Source organism: Callorhinchus milii, unplaced genomic scaffold, assembly GCF_018977255.1.
Source record: "Callorhinchus milii isolate IMCB2004 unplaced genomic scaffold, IMCB_Cmil_1.0 Scaffold7, whole genome shotgun sequence".
In the NCBI taxonomy this organism is placed as follows: Eukaryota; Metazoa; Chordata; class Chondrichthyes; order Chimaeriformes; family Callorhinchidae; genus Callorhinchus; species Callorhinchus milii.
Genome location: NW_024704748.1, coordinates 20,471,965 through 20,497,217, shown reverse-complemented (window position 1 = coordinate 20,497,217; position 25,253 = coordinate 20,471,965). Strand labels below are relative to the sequence as shown.

At 36.0% G+C, this 25,253-nt stretch overlaps 2 protein-coding genes across 5 annotated transcripts in view; one reads left to right on the top strand and one right to left on the bottom strand.

The window, feature by feature from the left end:
• btaf1 (BTAF1 RNA polymerase II, B-TFIID transcription factor-associated) overlaps window positions 1–13,175 on the top strand; it is a 31,106-nt gene extending 17,931 nt beyond the window's left edge. For both annotated transcript variants that reach the window (XM_007896488.2, XM_007896480.2), the window contains exons 20-38: window positions 227–653; window positions 1,622–1,812; window positions 2,006–2,159; window positions 2,247–2,356; window positions 2,692–2,893; window positions 3,281–3,429; window positions 4,480–4,632; window positions 4,747–4,868; window positions 5,006–5,173; window positions 5,545–5,622; window positions 5,749–5,878; window positions 6,580–6,721; window positions 7,046–7,176; window positions 8,001–8,126; window positions 8,316–8,468; window positions 9,850–10,061; window positions 10,731–10,890; window positions 11,635–11,805; window positions 12,307–13,175. In XM_007896488.2, the coding sequence (XP_007894679.2) occupies window positions 227–653; window positions 1,622–1,812; window positions 2,006–2,159; window positions 2,247–2,356; window positions 2,692–2,893; window positions 3,281–3,429; window positions 4,480–4,632; window positions 4,747–4,868; window positions 5,006–5,173; window positions 5,545–5,622; window positions 5,749–5,878; window positions 6,580–6,721; window positions 7,046–7,176; window positions 8,001–8,126; window positions 8,316–8,468; window positions 9,850–10,061; window positions 10,731–10,890; window positions 11,635–11,805; window positions 12,307–12,447 (3,120 nt within the window). In that variant the 3' untranslated portion in view covers window positions 12,448–13,175. The remainder of the gene's footprint in view (window positions 1–226; window positions 654–1,621; window positions 1,813–2,005; window positions 2,160–2,246; window positions 2,357–2,691; window positions 2,894–3,280; window positions 3,430–4,479; window positions 4,633–4,746; window positions 4,869–5,005; window positions 5,174–5,544; window positions 5,623–5,748; window positions 5,879–6,579; window positions 6,722–7,045; window positions 7,177–8,000; window positions 8,127–8,315; window positions 8,469–9,849; window positions 10,062–10,730; window positions 10,891–11,634; window positions 11,806–12,306) is intronic.
• Window positions 13,176–17,637: 4,462 nt separating this feature from the next.
• Window positions 17,638–25,253, bottom strand: part of cpeb3 (cytoplasmic polyadenylation element binding protein 3) — a 51,594-nt gene continuing 43,978 nt past the window's right edge. For all 3 annotated transcript variants that reach the window (XM_007896500.2, XM_042336612.1, XM_042336613.1), the window contains one exon: window positions 17,638–21,932. In XM_007896500.2, the coding sequence (XP_007894691.2) occupies window positions 21,705–21,932 (228 nt within the window). In that variant the 3' untranslated portion in view covers window positions 17,638–21,704. The remainder of the gene's footprint in view (window positions 21,933–25,253) is intronic.

Sequence of the window (25,253 nt, the reverse complement as noted above, 5' to 3'; positions counted from 1 at the left end):
AAAAAATCCATTGGGACCCTCCTTGTTGTTGACATTTTGCCATTCCTGACTTTGTAATTGAGTGTAGTCATCAATTGAAATAATATTTTTCTCATTGGATAGGAGTGTAGATGTGAAAGACGTTTAAAAAGAATTAAGACAATGTTTAACTTTCTAATGTTTATTGCAGTAGTGTTCCATTTAAATTCTTGTGATTTTTAAAGTTACATATTTTTACATTTTTAAGGTCACAACTATATTCAATGAAGTAACCTCAAATTGTAGTTTGATGCCCAACGTGCTGCAGCTGTTGGATGGTAAACGACAGCAGGTCCAGATGACTGTAGCAGAGACCAATCAAGAATGGCAAACTCTTCATCTCAGGGTTCACATGTTTGCTGCCTGTGCAGTTATTAATTTGCAGCAACTTCCAGAAAAACTGAATCCAGTTATAAAACCCTTAATGGAAGCAGCAAAGAAAGAAGAAAACATACTTGTCCAGAATTATGCAGCCTCTTCCATTGCCAAGCTCTTACAGCAGTGCACATCCAGATGTCCTTGCCCTAATCCCAAAATAGTGAAAAACCTTTGTAACTCTGTGTGTGTGGACTCTACAGTCACTCCTTCAGCAATCTCTCCAGTAGCCTTGCCCAACAGTCTGGAAAACTCTAAAGGTACTTCAGTATGTATGCACCTTTATTAAGTGAACAATTGTGAAACTCGGTATGTTTTCTAATCTCAGTGTAATGTGATAACAAGCAATTCAAATGAAATGTAAGTACTTACAGGAACATCCAATACTGGGCAGAGAAAATTGAATGCTTACTGTATAAAAACAGTATGCAATAAAAATGACATAATGGTATTTGGTGTTAGAGGCATTAGTCATTCAGGATTCATCAAAAAGAGGTGAATAGGCCAGGCTTTAATGAATGATCAGTTCACATTGTCAGTACCCAGGAAGAGGTTGTTGAGTGGGGAGGGGAGAAGGTGACCAGAAGTAATTCCTTTTCATATGTACCAAAGGGATGGGTCTTAAGGCAGGCTTAAAAGGTGGGGAGGTAGAGGGACTCCAGGGTGGAGTACCAGAGAGCAGAGATAGAATGAATGGCTGAAAGCTCAACCAATGAAGGTGGGATGGATTGGGCGGAGGAAATTAGTTGAGTAGAGGTAGCTGCAAGTAATAAAGTTACACAAAGTCCAAGGTAAGTTGGGGCGAGTCTGTGGAGAGAATTCAAAGTGATTTCAAGATTGTAGGTGTAATATGAGTAACACCGCCTGAATTTCAATTTGCTGCCACGGTTGTGGCTATCTGCATAAAAATCTGCTGATAGCCACAACTATCTGCTGAACTTGGATCACCTCAGCTATTGAACAACACTCAAGATACTGAAAGATGACCAGAAGCATAATTCTAAGTCTTAAAACTGAGAATCTTTGCTTAATGACTTTTAATTACAATGTGTATTCCAGCAATTTAATATCCTATTTATATTGGTCATGTCACAGAGCGCAAACATGGGCGCTCTGAGTGGAAGTGCCTTCAGCATAAAATGTTTTTCTAAAAAGGAAGTTGGCCTTGAATGCATAGTTGGTTTTATTCAAATATTAACAAGCTTATTATTCCATGGCTTTATTTCAGGACCAAATTCCGAAAAAGATGGAATGCACCACACTGTAAATAAGACTAGGGGAATTATTACACTTTACAGGCATCAGCAAGCTGCCTTTGCTTTAACCAGCAGGCGAGGGCCAACTCCCAAAGCACTCAAAGGATCATCTGCAGATATGTCTCAGGGAATTGCAGGGATTAACTTGTGTGAACATGATGAGGTAAGTGAATACGTTTGAAATATAAATTTCAAAGTGAATGTCTTACCTGATTAGAAAATAATGTTCTTGCTGTTTCAATGAGGCAGCAAAAAAGGAGACTTTTTGGCAGTGTTTTTTTTTTATCCCCCTCTATATAGATTTTTAACTTTTGGCAAAGGAGGAACAACATTTACTTATTTTTATTTTGCTTCAGGCCCAGAAGCCGAACTTGATTCAGAGGAGAGGAGCTGAATATGCACTTACTACCATAGGAAAACATTTTGGTGCTGAAATGGCCACATCATTGCCATATCTCTGGGATTCTATGGTTGGACCATTGAAGAATCATATCGATGTACAGAATTTCAGTATGTAGTTCTTCCTAAGTATGTTTTTATTTGGGCGAAATTCTTGTTTGGTGTGAGAAACTGAGCTGTGTTTGCATATCTTTACAGATGGAAATCTTGTCCTTGAGAAAGGAGATGTTGCTGCTCAAGATTTAGTAAATTCATTGCAGGTGTTAGAAATTACTGCAGCAGCAATGGCTTCTGATATCCATGCCCAGGTCTGTTTTTTTTTAAAAAAGCTGTTCTGTTTAGTCAAACTAGCTTCAAAATGTATCCAAGTAACTGGAGATGTGATTTCATAATTAATGAATTTTCCATTCCTGGCAAAGATTGCTCAGACAGTATGTAATACAGATGCAAATATATTAACTAACACGATTTGTAAGCAAAATAGTTTATAAAATACTAAGCTTTGTAAAGATTTTAAATTGATTCTGGAGTTGAGGATTATTAAAATTACTAGAATTTTCCAGGTAATACATTGTCCTGCATTTACTGTTAAAGTATGCTTTTAAATTCTGGCTTCCTGAAATATAGTGGACTTTGTTTTCAGCTGTTGGAACATCTTCCTCATCTTTGCACATGTTTACGGCACCCGTACACTGCAGTCAGGCATGTGGCGGCTAGATGCGTGGGTGTCATGAGCAAAATGGCTACTATGGAAACTGTGAGCATTTTCCTGGAGAAAGTTCTTCCATGGCTAGGAGCAATTGATGATAATGCAAAACAGGAAGGAGCGATCGAAGCATTGGCATGTATCCTTCACATTGCATATTAATCTTCTGTGTGTGTGTACGTGCTCACTTCAGTCTTGGGTATGCTTTGCAAATCTGGAATCGGGGGCTTGCATTTATAGTCTGGTCTGGAGGATATCAAGTGGCTTCCATGATGTCCATGAGGATTTAATTCCTAAGATATCAGAATTATGACTAAGTTTAAATTTATTTTTGGGGTCTCCCTGATGATTGATCAAACATCAGATTAGAATGAATATTAAATACTCTTACAGGCTGTTCTAAAAGCTATTTATGATGATCATTATAGGTCTAGTTCCAGGTCTAGTATGAATAAGAGTTGAAGTCACTTCCAGATGTTAGTATCTTGGATGTCTGTGAAACATTCCTTAGCTAAAATATCTACAGGTATGATGGAGCAGCTTGATGTAGACATTGTCCCATACATTGTCCTCTTGGTGGTGCCTGTGCTGGGCAGGATGAGTGACCAAACGGACAGTGTCAGGTTCATGGCTACCCAGTGCTTTGCAACCCTTATCAGATTAATGCCACTTGAAGTAAGTTGTTTGTTTGCTACCGTTTATGTATTTTCAGACACCATTAGTAAAGAGGTATGTATGCACTGTAGAACAAATAAGATTATTATACCCAGTATAATGTCTTTGGTTAAAGTTATTCTTTGGTGTATTCTTGCTCACTTTGATCCAGTAGTACTTATTTTGTCCATAGTTGATATTTCCCTAATTGAAGTAATTGATTATTAGTAAGAACTTGTTTCAGATGTAATGTATATAACAAGGACTCTGCTGTTCTACATTTTACCAGCAGGTGGTACTGGTGTGTTGTAAGCCATGATTGATAATTGAAAGAAATATAGAGTGTGGCTACTGAGCCAGTCAGCCTGGCTCAGTGGCCACACTCTCGCCTCTGAAGACTGTGGGTCAAGCCACACATCAGGACTTGGAAACACATGGTCTAAGCAGTGCTGGGGGAGGGTGGGTGTTGAATTGGCAGAGGTGCTATCCTTTGGATGAGACGCAAAACTGAAGTCCCGTCTGCCTGTCCAGTTGGATGTTAAAGATCCCATGGCACTATTTGAAAAGAGAAGGGAGTTTCTTCCAGTTTTCTGGCCAACAAATCCCCCAAATAAAATTGGTCACATGTCATGACTGTTTGTGGAACACTGTTGTGTGCAATTGGCTGCTGAGATTTATTCACAAAATACAGTCAAATCTACTTTACAGTATACGCTGTGAAGTGCTTTGAGACATCGACAAAGTGATAAGGTGCTATGTATTAAATACAAGGATTATTACTACTGTTTGTAATATAAAGGTTATAATGTGGGTTTGTGACATTTGTTTAATCTCGTCTCACACTTAGATTTACTGTTAGAACTCATTTTTTAAAGACTTTCTTCATAAATATATCTTCTCATTCCTGTAATTATTTATATTGCACCCTCACGGTTCTGAAGGCTCAGTTAAATTGTCTTGAAAGAAACACTTTCACTGTTTCTAAGATGTATTCTAGTAATTGGTTAGTTTTGTTAATGTTTTTATACATGGAAAACAAATTTAAAATTACACTCAAACTTGGCATTCCAGGCTGGTATTCCAGATCCACCAAATATGTCAGAAGAATTAATCAGACAAAAAGCAAGAGAACGTCATTTCTTGGAACAGTTGTTGGATGGGAGGAAATTGGAAAACTACAAAATTCCTGTTCCTATCCAAGCTGAACTCAGAAAATACCAACAGGTGGGAAATCTGAGCTCAAATATTTAAAGCTGGATTTTTTTAAAGTTTGTTTGGTTTGATACATTTTAATTGATGTGGTTATTTAAATGTTGAATTTAATTGACTTTTTTATAGGATGGTGTAAATTGGTTGGCATTCCTTAACAAATACAAGCTTCATGGCATTCTTTGTGATGATATGGGTTTGGGAAAGACTTTACAATCTATATGCATTCTTGCAGGAGATCATTACCACAGGTAATATTACCACACTAGTTGTGAATCATTATTACCTACTTTGTTAAAGATGTACAATCCATGATAACCTTGTGAAGGTAGTCCTCAATTTGATGGAAAGATCATTGTGTTCAATTCCCTGCTTTCTATTTTCACAGGACTCAGGATTATGTAAAAAATCAAGCAGAAAATTGCTTTCCTCTCCCTTCTTTAGTTGTGTGTCCTCCAACACTGACAGGACATTGGGTAGATGAAGTTGGGAAATTCTGCGCTAAAGAATTTTTGAATCCTTTGCACTATACGGGGCCCCCTACTGAAAGGGCAAGGTAAGTTCTGAATGCTACAGAATTGTAAACCATAGCAGGTTGTATGAATCCATATTTTTAGCATATTTGCATATCCTAAATGGACCATGACAAAGCTAGATCGTATTTATGCTTTGTTCACATTAACTGTATTTTTTAAAAAGAAATTGTACTACCAGGAACCTAAATTTCCATATTCAGCCCATGTTCAAATGTAAGGAATATTCTATGCTCTCCTCCTGTTTCACTGCTAAATGTCAGCATTTGGTTGTAAATATAGTGACTATTTGCATTTTTCTTTCCCTCTCATCGAGCTAAAATTACTAGAATCAGAGTCTTGTCATGACAATATTTTATAAAGAACTGATTTTATACTCTACTGTGTGTTTTAGGTTACAGCACCTTATAAAAAAACACAATCTTGTTGTAGCATCATATGATGTTGTACGGAATGACATTGACTTTTTCAAGTAAGTCTGTAAATGCTTTGTTCTTAAGTTTATTTTTGGCCAAAGTAATCAAATTGTCTTTCGTATTCCAGAATTTAATTAATTAGATATAGTGCATAACTTAATTAGTTTTCATTTTGTTTTCAGAAATATTAAATGGAACTATTGTATTCTTGATGAAGGCCACGTCATCAAGAATGGCAAGACAAAACTATCGAAAGCAGTTAAGCAGCTAACTGCAAACTACAGGTTGATTCTGTCTGGTACACCAATACAGGTATTATATTCTTCTGAAAGATTTATTACATTTTATGGAGATGCTTCCTAGTCGCCAAGTGTGTAAAGGCACAGTACTATGTTGTGTGTCTGCCTGACTTGATTTCTGCACAGTGCCAAGTTTGACAATCAAGTTTCCTCTTCCTGGTCACTAAATCATTGATTAGTGCTATGCATACGTTGAGTGGGGACAGCAATACTGATCATGATCGAAAACAAACCAGGTGGCATTATGGGCTGTAGGTGTCAGCCTGGCTTAATTGGCCTCCATCCTTATTCATGAGACGTCATCCCAACAAATTGGCAAAAGCTCAAATACCCAGTTGGGAGAATGGCTTTTTAACTTAAATTATACTTTTTGACTAGCTTTTAATAATCTTTGGATTTGATACAGTGCCGGACGTCTCAAATTGCTTAACAGGATGTGCTGTAAAGTGCATTTTGTAGGTGAACACAACTGCCAGTTCGCCCACGACAATGGACAACAAGCAGCCCAGTTTAAAAGTTCCCACTTTAAAATCTTGCACAGGATACAGAAAGATCTGAATAACTAAATGTTTGCAGATCATCAAGCTCATTTCATCATTTATTGCAATGATGGCAAAACAGATTAAAAAATGTAATTGGAAGACATTGTAGAAACGTAATATAATGCGAAACTGAATCCGTGTACAAACCAACCAGTCTGTTTGTATATTGCAGAATAACGTCTTGGAACTATGGTCATTGTTTGACTTCCTGATGCCAGGATTCTTGGGTACTGAGCGACAATTTGCAGCTCGTTATGGAAAGCCCATATTAGCTAGCAGAGATGCCAGGAGTTCTTCACGGGAGCAAGAGGCGGGTAAGAAAGCATTTGCATATAGTTTGAACCCGTGTAAAGTGCAACCTGATATCTAAGACAGCATTTCTATTTAGTCTTATGTGTAATTTAAGTCCCTATATCAAGACTACCAAATAGTCTATTGGGTAATCCTGTTATGTCATAGTGCGTATTGTCATAGTGTGTGTACATATGAGAAAATACATTATTCTTTGGACTTTAGATATAAATGTTCTTGCCACAAAATTCTCCCACATTTTTCATGCTACAATCCATGCATACAATACAGTAATAAACATTAAAGAAAAAAACTATCCTGTATAAATGTTTATTTTCTTACCATAGGTGTTCTTGCAATGGAAGCATTACATCGACAGGTACTTCCATTCCTGTTACGCAGAATGAAGGAAGATGTTCTTCAAGATCTTCCACCCAAGATAATTCAAGATTATTACTGTGTTCTCAGTAGTTTACAGGTTTGTTTTTAATATTACCAGTGTAATCTTAAATGAGCATCAATAACCTTCCCCCTTGATTAGTATTTATTTCAATTTACATTTATATAAAGCACTTCACATAATTGACTTAGTCAGAGCAACAGAGGGGGTATAACTGTGAAGGTGTTTTCAACTGGACTTTCTGGGATGAATCTCACTGGAAATTAACTATGTTGAAAACTATTATATTTGAAAGCGCAATGCTCAATGAGATATCTTGATAATAATAATAATCCTTGCATTTGATATAGCGCTTTTCACGTCGGGAGGACGTCCCAAAGCGCTTCACGGAACACACTGTAAAGTGAATTGACTGTATATTTGTGGGCAAACACGGCAGCCAATTGCGCACAGCAATGTCCCACAAACAGTCGTAGATTGAAAATGACCAATTTATTATTGTTTTTGGTTTTGGAGGGATTATTATTAGGCTCTGTGTGGAGTAAGGAAACTTGCTCAAGGTTTCGCCCTGCCTGGAATTGAACTCAGGTCTCACGCTTGCAAAGCGAGTGCGCTAACTGAGCTACAGGACATAAGGAAGTATATCAAATGCAAAGATTATTGTATATAATGGAGTTTAGGGCAGAGTGATGACGATGATTCCTTAGATTTGGGTTTACAACTCAATAGAGATTCTCAAAACTTTTCATTAAAGAAATTTAAAGTAGAAAACAGGTATAATATTAAGCTTCCCAAAAGATGCAATTAAAGGATTTTATGTTCCTTGCGTTGTTGAGGAGATGTGGACTTTGTTATGCATTTTAGCACTACTTATTAAACACGATAATGTATACTTTTGACAGGTACAACTTTATGAAGATTTTGCCAAATCTCGTGCTAAGTGCGATGTTGACGAAACCATATCCACAGGTACAGTCACTGAGGAAAATGAAAAACCCAAACTGAAGGCTACAGGGCATGTATTCCAGGTAAATATTTATAGAGATTCTCAGTTATCTATTCGAAATCTGAGTTGTACTCTTGCACTCTATGTCAGCCTTGTTACATTAGTACATTATGGTTGATTTATAATTGGATCTATTTCTGGATTTCTATTCTAAATTATTTATAGTTTCATATGGTCTGTATAACATTTTGAAATTAACATTTGTTTCTAGGCTTTACAGTACCTGAGAAAACTATGCAATCATCCAGCACTCGTGCTAACATCACAGCATCCAGAATTCCAACATATTTCAGAGCAACTTGCTGCTCAAGGTTCATCTCTTCATGATATTCAACATGCTCCAAAGCTCTCTGCTTTAAAACAGGTAATAAACTCCTGATACCTGTCACTCTGAGGGAAAATGGCTCGGTGACGAGTTATCTGGGATTGAGAGTTAGGCCTATGTATAAATACATAAGTGAATGTGGCTGATATACTGACAATATGATGACTTAAATGGTAGACAAGTTTTAAACCAGGAGTTTACCGTACTTAATATTTAGTGCTTTAAATGTTAATTTCTGCGTATATTGCTTAGATTATTAGAGATGTAGACTATTTAGTAGAGGGTTTTAATGTGCATTAAATTTCCACAAGAAACTAGCTATTCAAAGACCCTCCTCGCCGGCCTCCCCTCCACTACCATTCACAAAATCCAGATTATTCAAAACTCCGGGTCTGGCCTCCTCCTTGTCCCCCGAGTCCTCCGCTCCACCCTTGGTGGCCGTGCCTTCAGCCACTATGCCCCGAGGCTCTGGAACTCTCTTCCTCACACCCTTCGCCTCGCCCCTTCTCTTCCTATTTTCAGGTCTCTGCTGAAGACTTTTTTTTCGACCGCGCCTTTGGTCACTCCCCTCCCCGTGGCTCGGCCCTGGGATCTGTTACTGTGAAGTGCTCTGAGGCGCTGTTCGGCGTGGAGGGCGCTCTATAAATCCGAGTTGTTGCTGTTGTTGTAGCTCTACTGATCTGAGCACAGTTGAATTGCTGGAGAGAGGGGGATTCTAAGGGAAAGGTGATACCAGCGCAGGACTGTACCACTTAAAGCTGGTTACAGATCAGCAAAGGATTATTATTATTTCAATGTTGCATTCCCCGAAGGCTGAGCAAATCTAGCTGGTATAAAATTGCTGACTTGTTTTAGATAAAGGTTTAGGACTGTCAACAGATTGTCCAAGAGCTTGAAGTAAAGTGAAACTGAATTGACTTGCAATCTGCATTTATATTGCAGATATTGACTGCATATTAATATCCGAACAAACCCACTGCCACTTAGTCACCAGATAGATAAGATTATAACTCTTTTTAGTATGGACTTTAGTGTTGACACTACAATGTGTTTAGTTAATACAGTAGTGTTACCTGTGAGAGGAGGGGAAGGGGTCACATAATTCCCTAAGTCCACACTGCTGTCTAGTTATGCTATACTTTCACCATTGATTGGAATTAAAAAAAGATATTCTTAATATTATTTGATGATAGTGAGCATTATTTTGTATATAGCAGCACCAAAATGCAGTATTTTACAGGAAAAAACAATGTGGCGAAGCCAAGCTAAGATAGAACTAGTCAGTAGTTCAAACTCCTGATTACTGCCATGGAGAATCTTCACCATGATATTGGGTTATTTTTTTTCCATACAATTTTTGAAATGTTCTGACTGATTCTGCAATGGAATAAATAATATTCTCTTAAATTTGTTTTCTTAGCTACTGCTTGACTGTGGACTTGGCAATAGTGGCACTTCAGAAAGTGGTACTGAGTCTGTTGTAGCACAACATCGCATTCTCATATTCTGTCAGCTGAAGAGTATGTTGGATATTGTAGAACATGATTTGCTCAAACCGCAAATGCCAAGCGTTACTTACTTAAGACTGGATGGCAGTGTACCTGCAGGCCAGAGACATTCCATTGTGGCAAGGTAGGTAAGATGACAGTAAAGTAATAAGGCTACAGAATATCACTTAAAATTTCTGCATATCTAAATTTTTTGACAACCGAACAAATTAACATTTTTAAATGGTAAGAATATACTGACTCATTGTGGGATACATTTCCAATGATGGTCTCTTCCCCAGTGGATTTTATGTAATAACCTGCATTACAGGCAAACCCATTCCTGTCTCACCCATTATGATATTATTAAATGCATGCATACACATACTTTTCAGGAGGGAGCCCATTCGATAGCAATTTAAGAGCAGGCATCTTTCACCACTACACACCTCAGTCGTCTAAGACCCATTGTGGCCCGCTAACCACCAACTCGGCTGTGATCGGATAACTCAACACAGACCAGGAATTGAGCTTGTACAGTTTCACAATGGTTAATATCTAGAGCAAATCAAACATGGAATGAGGCCCTGAAGAGGGTTTGTCCTTTTTGCACACTACAGACATATCAGCTTGGGAGCTGGTTATACTAGCTGTCATGTGGCTTTAAAAGTAGATCTTAATCAGTAATTCTGTTACATTACATTCATTGCTGTATTGATTTAAACATAATATCTATAATCGTTCAAGTTGCACCTCTTCTGGCGTTTGTAAATTGAATTCCTCTATTACAGTGCGATAATTCTTATTTTTTTAGGTTTAATAATGACCCGTCTATAGATGTCTTGCTGCTAACGACTCACGTTGGTGGCCTAGGTCTCAATCTTACTGGGGCAGATACAGTAGTGTTCGTGGAGCATGACTGGAACCCAATGCGTGATCTGCAGGCAATGGATCGAGCACATCGCATTGGACAGGTAGCATCTCTACTAAAATTTTAAAGATGCAAGATCAGAGATTTTTGAAATAACATTTTATGATATTGTCTGAATCAGTGATATTTCCTGAATGTTACCTGAAGTACTGTATGCAGTGGTACCAATGCCCCATCACTACATCCTGTGAATTATATTCTATCCTTTTTCTAACTACACTAATATTCTGTTGGCCTCCCTTGTCTCTGCTGCACATTACCCTCAAAGCTATCAACCTGTCACTGATCCTATTTCTTGTCCTTTTAGCCTCCACTATCTTAGTTCATATTCCAAATCCTGTCTTGTCGCATGACTTTCTGTCTCTCCATATTTTATGGGTTGAGGCCCCATGTTGGAGGAGCTCATAGGTCCAGGATGACATTCCAGTCTGTAACTATTTCAAACAATTGTGAATACAGTCTGAGTAGTTCACAATAAATGGAAAAATATTTCTTTTTTTGATGCCTAAGTATGAAAATGCGAAATAACTCCAAACCCGTTTGACAAACCACTCTTTTTTTTCTGGCTGTCAGTATTGACTGATCATGCACAAGTGTGCAATTGGCTCCTCTTGAAAGATGTTGTTTGGATTGGGGAAGAGAAGGGAATATAGTCATCCATTTAACTGATAGATTATTTAATTTCTCCTTCCTAATGTTTTAATCCAATTAAATTTGTCAAATTTCCTCTGAGTAGTCCTGTATGTGTTAAGTCAGTTGAGTATTAATATTTTTCCTTGTCTCCTAGAAACGTGTGGTTAATGTTTACCGATTAATAACAAAAGGAACCTTGGAGGAAAAAATCATGGGATTACAGAAATTCAAGATGAATATTGCAAATACAGTGATTAGCCAAGAGAATGCAAGTCTTCAGAGCATGGGGACAGATCAGCTTCTGGATCTTTTCACTCTTGATAAGGTAAAGTAGAAAACTATGAATTGTTTATTGTTTGCATACATGCATTAACCCCTCATTTGACAACCTTGTTTGTGACTAGAATCCTGAGTGTTGGGTGTGGTGGGAAATGCATACCATTGGAGATGGTATTTGTATTAAAGCATAAATGCCCATCTTATGAACATTATATTTGAATATTTAGAGCTAATGTTTAATGCACACCTGCCATAAAGTTGTATGCAAATGTATTTTTTAAAGCTTGTTAATAACTTCCAGTTACATTTTCCAGACAATTGTAAAGAATCTCTGCACAATGATGCATTTTATTGATTTTTTTTAAAAACATGAGAATTTGATCTGACAGCAATCTTCACCTACAGACAAATGTATCCTTGACTATCTCGCTAATGTCTTAGGTGCAGTTTGAATTTTAAAAAATCAGATCCTTAGTTTGTTACTTTTTAGAGGTGTAACATTTCTGAAAAAAACTCAATTGATACTATGTTTGATAATCTTTTTTAGGAGAGCCACGAAGACCGGGGATCTTGTTCCACTGAAAAGTCATCTATGAAGGCAATGCTGGAAAATCTTGGAGAACTTTGGGATCAGCAACAATATGACACAGAATATGACTTGGATACATTTATGCATTCTCTGAAGTAAAATGTGCTTACAATATGCAGATAAGCCTTGTCATTGTTCCAGGATTGCCCTGCTGATATTCAGCATTTTTCCTAGGCATGTAGTGAACTGCTGAGAACATTGATGTGTAAATACAGGGATTGGAAAGGAATAACCAAAAGCTGGTACTTTAAAAATGGTGAAAGCGGTTCACAAAAAAGGTAGAGCAAGTAGTTACTCTGTCTTAGTTATTTGCACTGTTTTACAGTTTTAAACCTTTATTCAGAGCAGGTTTACTTGAAGCGTAATTCTTTGTCTTAAGAAACAAAGAACTTTTGAATTACATTTTCTTAGAGTTTAAAAGAAATTATGCCCTTGTGACATATGTATGTGAGACAGTAGCTTGCTGTGCACATCAGTGCACAGTTTGAACTTAATTAAAAACACAGGTCTCTTACACTTTCCACAGTGGAAACTGAGTGTTTTATTTTGCTGCATATTAGAGTGGAAGCTTTCAATTATTTGCAAATTTTATTTTCTGTAACTATTGTAGGATTTAAACCCAATCAACTTGTACTTGGGTTTTTTTTAAAAAATCTTTTAAGTTGAGTATTATGGCATTCCATGGGTCAAAAAAATAAAATTCAGTTGAAATACTTTATTGCATGAATATTTAATGTTAGTTTGTTTTTAAAAAAAACAATTGTGTATATAGGCAGCTGTAATACTTAATGTGCAAGAATCTAAACTATTAAATTTAAGAATGCTGAGATGTCTATTTTCTTATAAAATAGATTGTATCAGATGGTAGTAATTTAATTCTATTTTAAAGTTCCTTTGATCTATTCCAATTACCATGTTAACTAATAAAATGTTGCACTTTACACCATGTTCCCCATTTTATGTATGAAACCAAAAGTGGACCATGTTAATTTACTTCTATTTTAATCATCCCCTCTTACAGGAAATGTCTTAAGAATTTTTTAAAGAGGAAAACTAATCTGTAAATTTTAAGAAATGTTGATGTGCCTTCTTAGAACTGAGATTCCAGACTTTTTTTAAAAAGTCAAGGATTTTTTTAAAAAAAAGTCTAGAGGAAGAAGTAAAGGCCTTTCAGGCCTTCAGACCAACAAGCCATCCCACTTATCTTGCATATCCTAATTAAGTCGCTCCATGACAGATCAAGAAACGAGTATCTGCTTAAAATAATGAGTGCAGCTGTCCCCAAATTAATGTATGGTCTAAGTATTACAATTATTCCAAATATCCATGCCTTAACCAGCCTAGATTGCTTACCTTTACACTACTCACCCCCTGAGCCAGATTGGTAAATTTTAACTCAGGACAAACTGTAGAAAGAGAACACAAGGTGCATTGTTTTTCAGTCAGTTTTTCAAGTGCCTGCACATGCAACAGTTGCAGCCAATTGAGTGGAAAGATTTGTAGTTCTGAAACCAAGTGAAATTATTAGCCCTTGAGAGTGTAACTTTTTTTAATGCTGCAGTAAAGTTCATTTTTTACTGTTTGAGGAACTGATGATTCATATTTGCATCATTAGCAGAGATTCCTCCTTGCATTGTTTGAATTACTTTCTCCAAGACTAAGAAGAGCTCTGGATATTCAAAACTAAGTACAGATCAGGGCTTTTTGAATACTTTTTAAATAAAATAAAGTTAAGAATTCTAACAATATTCAGAAGCTTAAGATTGTTACAATGGGTTTGTTGGACATGTCTTCTTAATAGTGTAGCTGAATGCATTTCATTCTTTGTCCTTTGAGTGAGATGTTAAACCAAGGTCCTGTCTACCTTTTCAGGTGAATGTTAGATCCCATACCACTATTTGAAAAAGAGAATTTTCTCCTAGTATCTGAGCCAACAATACCCCAAATAATATTGGTCCCTTATTTTACAATTGTTTATGGGACATTGCTTTGCACAATTGTGCAGTCATGTTATACAAATCCACAGTTGCTTCATTTCACAGTAAATTCTGTGAAGTGCTTCGAGATGTCCTTATGATATAAGGTGCTGAATTCAATTATTCCAAAATCACCTGGAGCATTTCAGGAGAGGGGCTCAGAATTGCTCTTGAAACAAGATTTATGCTTTTATACAGGGTATAAAAGTACTTACTATATAGGGCTGTTACTGTCACATCATTTACTTAATGATTTTCAGCTTCTTTTGCATGTTTATGGGCATAACATCATCCTGTTCTGTATGAGAGAATGAGCTGTGCCTTTATACCATTTAATCATACAAATGTTTACAACTATACAATCTGCTAACCATGGAGAAGATCGTTCAAGACCGACCACAAGCTTCTACTGGCTGTTTTCAGAGCTACAAAGCAGAAAGACTCTTTTAAGTTCCATCCCAATTCTGTGCTACATTAGCTGATCTTAACTGGGATGGAATTGCAATTGACATGAGTTCTCTGCACAAGAAAAGGAGAAGAGCAATGTAGGTTGTGATTTTTCCTGTTGTCAAAATGCTGCTAACACAGTCAAAGCTCCCATATCAATAATGATCACATAGCAGAGGTAGGGGAGGGCACTATATAGATCTGTGCCCTTGTAGAAGGAAACCAGGAAACTGAATTGGCAGATTACAATATCAGTTTAAAAAGACTCAAATCATTGGTATAACTCTGGTAGATTAAGTTATATGGTTTTACAAGTGTATCATGTACTATAAAATATAACTACTTAGCTCATTTCTCTTCAACTCTACACAGAAGGCAGCCGTGCACTTCTAAAATGCTGTCAGGAAGTAGTTTGGGAAACATATCACCATGGAAGGACATATTGAGAAGGTGATCTTGGTGCAAAAGTCCATTTTATAAAACTAGATTTCATTGCACTCGACATCTGAGACACAAATGGAGAGGCAAAACCATTTCAGAACTCAGTGAATTTAATCAGCAAGAAATATACAATCTCTTAACTGGACATTGCAACCCATATTGTTTAGTCTCATCAGTTCAATTAAATTTGAATTAGGTTGTCTGAGATCAGTCAAATCCACTGACCTAGGCAGTATTTATTATTAGAAACAATAAAGATACCAAACCACTATTCTAATCTATGATACCTGACACACTGCTTAACTTTCTCAACTAGATTTTAGAAGAAAGGGGAAGTGGTAGAGTTACATTCTCAAAGGGGATAAAACCATTCAGCTATAATAACAAAGTGGCCAGAGAGACTCCAAAAATAAACCTGAATGCAAAGCTCCTGACTTCAACCAATCTTCTACACTCTACAATTGTAACCAGCTGCATTCCAGAGACAGCTCATTATATCATCCCTGTAATTATGTTCCACTGAATATTTTGTATGGTTGGGCTGGGATAGTGAGTGATGATTAATCAAAAGGAATGATTCAGGTAGATTTTATAAAGTATTTTGATCTGACATCAGACTTGTTAAATTTCTTTATAACTGGTGATAATTAGGTTTCTAACCCTTTAACACATATCCTTTTGAAAATAGAGTCTAGAATTGCATATGCTTTAAAAGTGGCCTTAACAATCGGGTACATAAAAATAAATAATTTTAATATGATTAACTACCTTCCATGTGAAATGTTACTAAATGCTTTCTAAAAGTTCAATTCTAATCCTTTCATATCTAGCACAACTCTTTAACATTAAAATAAACTGGGTTGGTAGTACTCCTCAGAATACTATATATTTACTTAGTTTTGGTTACATCCTCTAACAAGTCCAATTTTGGAATGGGAAATATAAATCCAGTTTTGTATTCTGAATTACTTGAGCAGTAAGACATAAAAGTACAGTAGGAACTTGCCATAGAGTCCCATGTTATTTTATATAATTCATCAAATTGCTTCCAGATGTTTGATTTAGTTATTTTGCACACCACAACATTTTTAAGCCAATGTGTGAAGGAAATATGAGAGCAGGGCAAAAAAGATGAGAATAGATAGTTGCAGTGGGACATTTGTCTGAATGGGCTTCTGTGCTGCAAATCAGTTCCCCCAAACAAACCACAGATGAAGAATTTGTTTTATGCATCTACTTCATGGCCCTCCAAAATATTACCACAGATATCTTTAAATAAACAAGCTCAGTGAGTGTCAAGTGTTACATTCACTTTTAAACAAAACTACCAAAGATGAATAAGGGTAAATCTGAATTGGTCATTCTACCAATTCATTTCTGCAACAGTAAGCACTTAATAAAAATGTGTCTCAAAGTCGGCCCTTCAATTTGATTTACAGAAATGCTGGAAGGAAACAATTTACAAGAACAATTCTTGAATCTGATCTCATTCAGATAATTTTCTCTTCAATTAAATTCAGAATAACTGGTCTATAAAATGTTATTTCATAATTGGCATGAAACTCGAATGTCAATTTTCCTATTTGAATAGTGCACAGTACTAGTGAATAGAATACTGAATCCTTAATATCAATTCATCCAATGATGGCCAGCATAATGAATCTCCAGTCAATGTGCTTCCAGTAGCTGTCAAATAAGTAATTGCAGCTCTAAAAATATTCTAAAAATGAGTCATATTGTAGTGTTCTTAACAAGGAAAACAATATTTTACTCTTAAGGAATTAGGGGCAGTTCCTTTATGATACGGTACCTCAACAAGATTCTTTAATAAGTACTTTTTTTTTAAAAAAGTTGATTTTTCTTGCAACAAAAGGAGTGAATAGAATTCTTCTGAAAATGCATAATAGCTGCCACTCTTTAGTGTGTAAACTTTGTGTTCAGTTACACATCTCATTTATTTCATATTAGCATATCATTTGGCAATGGTCTAACTATTTGCATGCGAGTGATTGCTATATTGTGCCTTCTTTCTGGAATGCCAAAGGAATGCCCAATATGGTCTTCAGAAGAAAGTTTTTTTTTAAAAAAAGTCCTGCTCAGGAGAAAGATTTTTAAAAAATCCAAGCTATTTCACGATAATTCTTGTAGAACATGAAAGAATATCTATGATCTTCACTTATGCTGAAACATTTTTCATTGTGCTTGTTATTTTAGAAGAATTAGGTGCAATGATTCTGTGATCAAACTGCCAAGTTTTAAAATAAAGTATTGTAAATATTAATTATGTGACTGACTGTAGATGATTGCAGTAGATGTGCTCTCCTGTAGATGGTGTCGTTTTGTAAATTCAACGGTTTATTTTCCCAAGGTCCTTGGGAGGAAATGTGATTTGCTATTAGAAATGTTTAGCCAATCAAGACTTCAGTCGGTTTCTGTGGTTTTAATAAATGTTGCAAATCATGCCAACAGTCGCCAATGATCATGCAAAATCATGACAAGTGTTACTGATTCATACAACTAAGTTTAATAAGGTTTACTTGTTAGTACAGAAAAAAATAAAGTCCAAACTACAAACTTAAGCATTGGTAAGCAATAGCAGCATTGAGCTCCATGTTTAGTCACAGTACTGCAGTTCCGTACAAGCATCAGTCCAAGCCAAAATGTATATGCTGTGTAAGAGTACTAGCTAAACAATCTAGGAGAACAGTAAAAGATACATTTAAAATTAGTAGTTTGTTTGGAAACAAACACAGACATCCTAGCTTTGAACACTCTAAAAATGATGTTTTCCATTATTTAACAGCAAAGTTACAAATACCTGTACTGTATACCCCAATACAACTACGTCCAGAAAAGTTTGGCTATATTGTGTTTATTTAGTATTAGCACCTTAATGTTAAGTAAACTAACTGAATACTAAAATTGGTGCATTTACTATGAATTTTGTGCAAAACAAATTTGCAGAATTACCACATTTACCTATAATTTCCGGCTAGCTACCCATTTGGGGTATATAGTAATTGCTTGCATTTATAAATACTTGGTGGCATTTTTCAACACTGTAGCAGCTAACTGAGACTGAGAGGAAAGTTTGGTTAGTAAATAGAAAGAAGGAACAAGTTAGTGTACAAAGTAGTACAAAAACCGGTTGCTACATACAAGCCAGCCTCAACAACAAAAAATGCATTTCCCCATCTGAAATTCCATGGCTTATCGCTCAGCAAGACAGGTAGACTCCCCATGTACAACTTGGATTTCCCCCTCCCCTCACAATAGCACAACATTATTTTGTCTGTTCCATTCTGATAGTTTATTGCCCATTCATCCAATTACATTGTCAATCACTCTACATTTTCAGCCGTTTGTCATTACCACACTACTGTAAACCACTTCAGCAAGTTAATACATGAAGCTTTGCATTTCAAAACTAGACACTTTAGTTACAATATTACAAAGGTTTCAGCTCCAAAAATAACAAAACTGAAAATAAACTTTAAAGAATTAGCATCATAAAATTAATTTATTCCAAGTAAAAATACAAAATAATATTGATGACATTGACCAGATATGAAAGTCTCTCCCCGAAATGACTTATGGTTGAGAAAAGCCGTCTGTAAAGAAAAATAACTAAATAAAAATGAAAAATATGTAAATATGTTTAAATCCTCTGGTTTTAGCAAAAATCTCTCTAAAAATAACAATGAATATTTGTATCAGTACAAAGGCTACGTTACTATTGAAAAAATACTAGCATGAAGAAAAGGTACACATTTGACAGTAGAAAAATGATTTAGTGAATCACAATGTCTAAAGTTTGCAATGAAAATAAATCTGCGATAAAGATTTATGCTTTTTTGTTTTTTTTACAAACAGTACAAACAGTATTGCACATTACAACAAAGAGTCGAGGTTAAGTTAGCCTTCAAAATTGACTAATTCAAGTCTCCAACATCAAGAGAAGGCCACAAATGGACCTGATGCACCAGGGGCTCTTAGTCAAGTTACAATTTGAACATCTTAGAAACAACATTCTCAATCTGAAGGACCTCATTTATATTCATTGACAAGTAAACAAATTGGGGCTCGTTATAATTTAACAAAAGGGAGCATGTTGTTATAACTTAACATAAAAAGGTATTCATACAAAAATAATGAACAGAAGATTTCTTTCACAATTCTGGTCAGTCGTACTTAAAGGATTAATGATAAATACACAAATTAAGTGAAAAATATTTTAATTTTTACGTCCTACTAACAGCTTCCAGCACCAATGGAGATGTGTCTATCCCAAGCCGTTTAATTATTTCTTTACATTCCAGCTTTTAAATTCATACATTAAACTATACGAAGAAGGGGAAAACTGTTTATAAATGTTCACTTTTCCACATTTAGGTAGATTTTTTTTTAAAGTCTTGTACTGTAGCTAACTACAATTCTCCATATTAAAGTTATAAAGCTCTAGCTCCTTCAATTTCCAAAAAAGCAAATAAGCATGAAAAAAATAAAATTACCCATCTGTTAAATCATTTCCTTGCAGAATTAAATTAATATATATTTTTAGAATAAACTTACTTAGAAAATATCAATTTCTTTCCTATATTTCAAAATTGAGGTATTGCAAAAGATCATGTCAGTCAGAAAGCACGCTTAAAAAATCAGCTGACTGTTGAAAACCGTCCAGATACAAAAAGTAGTGCATAACAAATGTCTTATACAGATAATGAAAAAACATAGAAAAACATGCCTGGGCAGGAAAGCAATATCACAAAAAGCCCAGAAGTAACCTCCAAAGGGATAATAAGCGATTTACTGGTAAAAAAGTAATTTCTTTTTCTTTTTTCAAAAAAAATCCATTTCAATGCCAATACTTGCAACTAAACACTGAAAAGAAAACTAAAAAGTAAAATAAAGACTTACTGGACACAAACAGGACATCACAACACACAAATGACTCAACAATTAGTATCAAATCTACTATGCGGTGTCATATCCAGTCAGATTGTCCCCAGAGCTGCTGAAGGTTACTGTGTACAAACCCCCACTGTTGGTACACTTGTTGCCTGTGTTTGGTTGAAATCTGCAGCCCCACTATACATGCTAAAAAATGTCCACTAATTAGCAGATCTTATTAGAATTCAAGCTTTGCAGGATATACCCAGGGATTGGGGAGTTTATTCTGAACCAGAAAGCAGACATCTCCATTTTGACTTTGTGCAGACAGTTCTTTTGCATTAGTTTCCTTTCCTAATGTGCCTACTTGTCAGTCCGACAAATATATTGGTAGTGTATGAGCTCTTTGGTTTTCTGGACAAGGTCTGAAGCTATGTAAATGGTGCAAGCAGCAGAGAAATTTAACTGAGCTCACTTGTTTATACACTGGTTATGAAGCATCACATACTTCTATGTCAGACATTACAACAGTTAACTTTATCACAGTACTATACATAATCACCTTACTATATAAAAATTGCACAATAAGTGATCACCGCAGAGTACTTCACCTACCATCAACATAACTTCAAGATATCCTACATCTAGTTAAGTATTTGTGATATCTGTAATGCTTTAACAGACACAGATTCAAACTCCATAAGCATTTACATTACTGAGGCAAGCCTTCCTCAGGATTAGCCAATTCTCTTTTGTACGGAGATTTTTTTTTGTAGCCTACATAATTATTTTTGTGCACTGGTGGGCAGGTTGTCAGCAGATATAAGAGACATGATACACAAAATTTATTGCATGCAGCAACCTGGATAAGTAAACATGCAGTCAAAAACTACTGACCTTCCTGTGGAGCCTCTCCATGCTATACTGCATCTTTCCAGCAGCATTATGCTCCACATTTATTTATAACCCTAGCCTGAATAAAGTACTGTGGTATCTGCAATACCATTTATATAGCAGCAAAAGCTATTGCAGCATACATTTACATAACACTAACAAAGACCTAACCAAAAAAACCCCAGCAAAATCAGATTGAGCTTATGAGGTATTATTCTTGCAAGTCAAAATGGAGAGCAAAAAAAGGCTTATTTTAGGGTAACTGGTATTCTAAATGACCCAAAATTAGAATTGCTGAATATTTGAGAAGAATGTTTGCTACATATGCCACCTACAGTGTGTTACCTTTGGTAAGTCTTCTAGGGGCAAGTCTAAGTTTCTGAAAATAAGTGCATGTTCCTTTCACAGGAAACAGTCACATGAGTGCCAAGCTGGCAGTGGCTGACGGGATATCAGCTACTAATTGTAAATCACAATGCAATGTCCAATATTGAACAAACAAAGGTACCCAAGCAGATGTTTGCGAGCCAAAGTGCAGAGTCATTACAGATACTCTTAAAATTGTATATACCAGACAATCTTGGATGAGTTCAGTGACTTTAAACAAAAACATTCTTTATCTGAGGAAGAATGCACCAATTTCCAGAACCCTCTCAGCCCTGAGGCAGCGCTCTGCGCTCCAGTACGTGTCGGTGATTATAAGACGGTTCAGCTCCAGCGGAAGGGGACGTGGCGCGGGCGATCACCTCCTTCTTTCACGAGGGGCTTGTGAAATTCCCTGCCAGCGCGCGAGTGTATGCTTGCCCAGCAGTATTCACAGTAATACTGCAAACAGGTAACATTGGCACAGAAGAACGGGGCAAATTTTCCACCACAGCGTGCACCCTGGCATTCGTCACACATCTGATCATCCAGGACATATGGCTTAACTTCCACCTGCAGCAGAAAATGGATATAATATTTGCACATTTCAAACAATAAAGATAAACTTCAGCAAACACTCCAGTGTCTGTAAATCAGAGAAAATAATTCACCGTATAGAGACTAATTCAGAAGACTGTAGGTTTTCCATTTGTATGAGTCAAATACTATTTAGTTATTGCATTGGTTCGGATACTTTCCGCTGCATTTACTTTTCTTCTCTGAAATATCCACTTTTATGTATAATAAGGCAGAGTTAAAGTAATATGAAAATGCTAAAAGGAAATGAGTCCAAACAAATGTCCTTTAAAGGCAAAGCTGAGTAATTAAAAATTAGCAAGATACAAACCTTCAATCTTAATGAGTCATTTGAAGTACTTTATTTCATGAATATATATAAAAATGCATGCATCAAAGAAGCTATCCAAGATGCAGGTCATTTTCCAAGGGCATTTGTAATGCTGTATTAGCAGATCTATGGCCAATTCTGTTTTTCTGCAATATTTGAAGTCTTAAAACATCCTGAGAGAATCTGCATACTTTGGCATGCAACACAATAGTGAAAGGTTCCATTAGAAGTGGCTTCCAATAAACGGGGGCGGGGGGAAGAGGCTATTTTCCTATTATGTGGCTCAACCCACGTTCATGCATTTTCAACAATTTACAATCAATGGAATGGGCTAATTAATAATTGTTGCATTGTATGACTAAAAATCCTTTTTCACGTTAATAGGATTAAGAACATTTGAGCTCTGTGCCTATATGGTTCAGTGCAACTTGAAAAATATACAAGTGTCATTGGAAAAAAAAACAAGTGTTAATAATATTAGGATTGCATGTTGTCCCAATATCCAATCTAGCAGAAGGGATTTGTGAAATTCATAATTTTCATTGGAGAAGGTTGAGGAGTATTTTTCTTACACAATGTACCCCATCTCACTGGTTTTCCTTAAAGCAACAACTGCCAAATCTCAATTAGAGGGGGGTATTTTTATCCTTGCAGAAACCTGCCATTTCAGATCTCATCTCCCCTCTTGTGACTCTGCTTATAGGGGAAGCCAGGCCAAAGAGAAACATTTCATTTGAACCTGTACTGACCCTAAAGGGGACAAGAAAACCTTATAGCTGATTGGTAGGACAACTATGTTTTTTTTTGAGTAACACATTTTAGTTAAGGTTTTTTCCCAAGTGTCAGCCGTTTCCAGATCAAACATCATGCCAATAAGCAGTGTCGGCTCCAATTAAAAATAGAGCCTCTTTGCAGCACACATGGCCCCTGTAACATATGCCACCAGAGCAGCTCTGGAGATCCAAAAAGGTTTGAACAAGGATACCCCCTAATGGTTACAGGGTATCTTGACAGCCAACAATCTTCCAGATAAATTGATCATTCACCACTTGGTAGTTTATGAGACTTTGTTGTGCACAAAATGGCTGTTTTGTTCACCTACACATGGGCACTTTATTTGCTAATTACACCTGGCTCTTCATTGTAATTACTCTACATTTAATCCAGCATCACTGTCCTTCAAATTAAGACAGAGCAGGTTTACTCACCCACCTTTCATACAGAACTTTATCAGGTGTTTCAGGTGGGGAGAGGGGAAGGGGTGAAAGGACAGAGGATTTCACTTGCTTTATTATATTTATACAAATGTGTTATGTAACAATAAGATTTACTTTATCAATAGATGCTTTTTAGATGTGACAGAGATTTCTCAAAGATTCTTTTCATTCTGCTTAAGGTAATGAAAGATTAGCTGCTTGCTGGAGAAGAAAGAGAAAGCATTTTACTGAGCACCTTATAGCTATGCCCATTACCCTTCAATGTTGGCAAGATCAAATATAACCACGGAAAATCCAATTAGTCGTGATATGTGCATTTTTCTTGTTTATATGCAAATGAAAACAATTTAAGCAATCTGACTATTACTACATATTCTGACTGTACTTATAAATGGAGACCTATTGTTCAAGAATGGAGAGCAGATGCCCTACAAATAAAAGCAGCTACATGAAAATAGCATTTGCTTAGCAACCCACGTCAGCAATTTGCACTTTTCTCCAAGCCTGTTGATAATTTTATGCATTACATTTGGTATACACATCTACATCAAGTGATCAGTTGTCCAGCATTACATTTTACAGCTATGATTTTTTGTTACAGTGTCTTCTGCTCAAAATCATAATTCCAAGTAATAATAAATTTGACAAACTAACTGCATTAACCTATGTACACCAATCGGAGCACTATGAACACTAATCGTCCTCATCCTTCAACTCTCTCCCATCCCCCACTGAATAATAATTGTTTTCATAGGAACAAATGGAGAAAAGGTTTTAAAAAATGCACACTCATGGAACCAAATAACTCAATTATATTTAAGTTTTGTAGTAGAAATGAGGCCCCATTGCTATATATTACAATTCACAATAGATTAACCTTTGATTGAAACTAAATAGGTCATGATAGAATAGAAGCTTGCTATGTATACAATAGTCTAGGCAGGCAAATGTAAAAGTTCTATATTGCTATGTTTGTGTGCAGCAGAAGTTTATATAATAGGGGGAGGGCAAGAAGTACATCATTATTTCAGCAATATTGCAGATCACTGTCCAATACACAATACTGTGTACTGTAATATTACATTTAAATTATTTGTATTTGTCTAGAAAAAGTTGTTCTAATACAAGTTACATAATGTTGCATATTTTCTCCTTTACGTCTTATCGCCACCACATAGGTATTAAATATAGATTTCTAACAGTTTTTATTAAAAAAAAAGTCTGGGAATAATATTAACATAGTAATTCAATCTCAGTATTCTACTGATGGACTGTTATCAGAAGGTCTAACTACTGTCTTTTAGCTAACAGCTGTTATTTATCATTCTCTCTACATGTGCTGCGTTGTGCATAGCGAGCTGAACCGGTGATTGAAAAAATAGAAAAGCAGAGATTCAGGTCACAATCTAAGTATAAAGGATAACAATAAGACTAATGTCACCTTAGAGTAAGTGGGGCACATAGCAGCAAAATCATTTGACACCGTATAAGGTTTATGATTTGAATAAAAGCTGCATAATAAATATTCATACTTATTAAATTGGATGAAAATCAGATATCTGAATGGTATGCATTTGCTGACACCAGAATAGTTAGGAAGGAAGAAAGGAATAATCTCACATCCTTGTTTTTTTAAAAAAGGATTCAATGTTGATAATGTGATAAGTAGTGAAATATCAACAATTCTTCAAATCATTGAGCAAACACTGAAAGCCTAATGGAAATGAAAAGGAAACAAACTTATTATATAGTCTTTCGCCCAACAAAAAA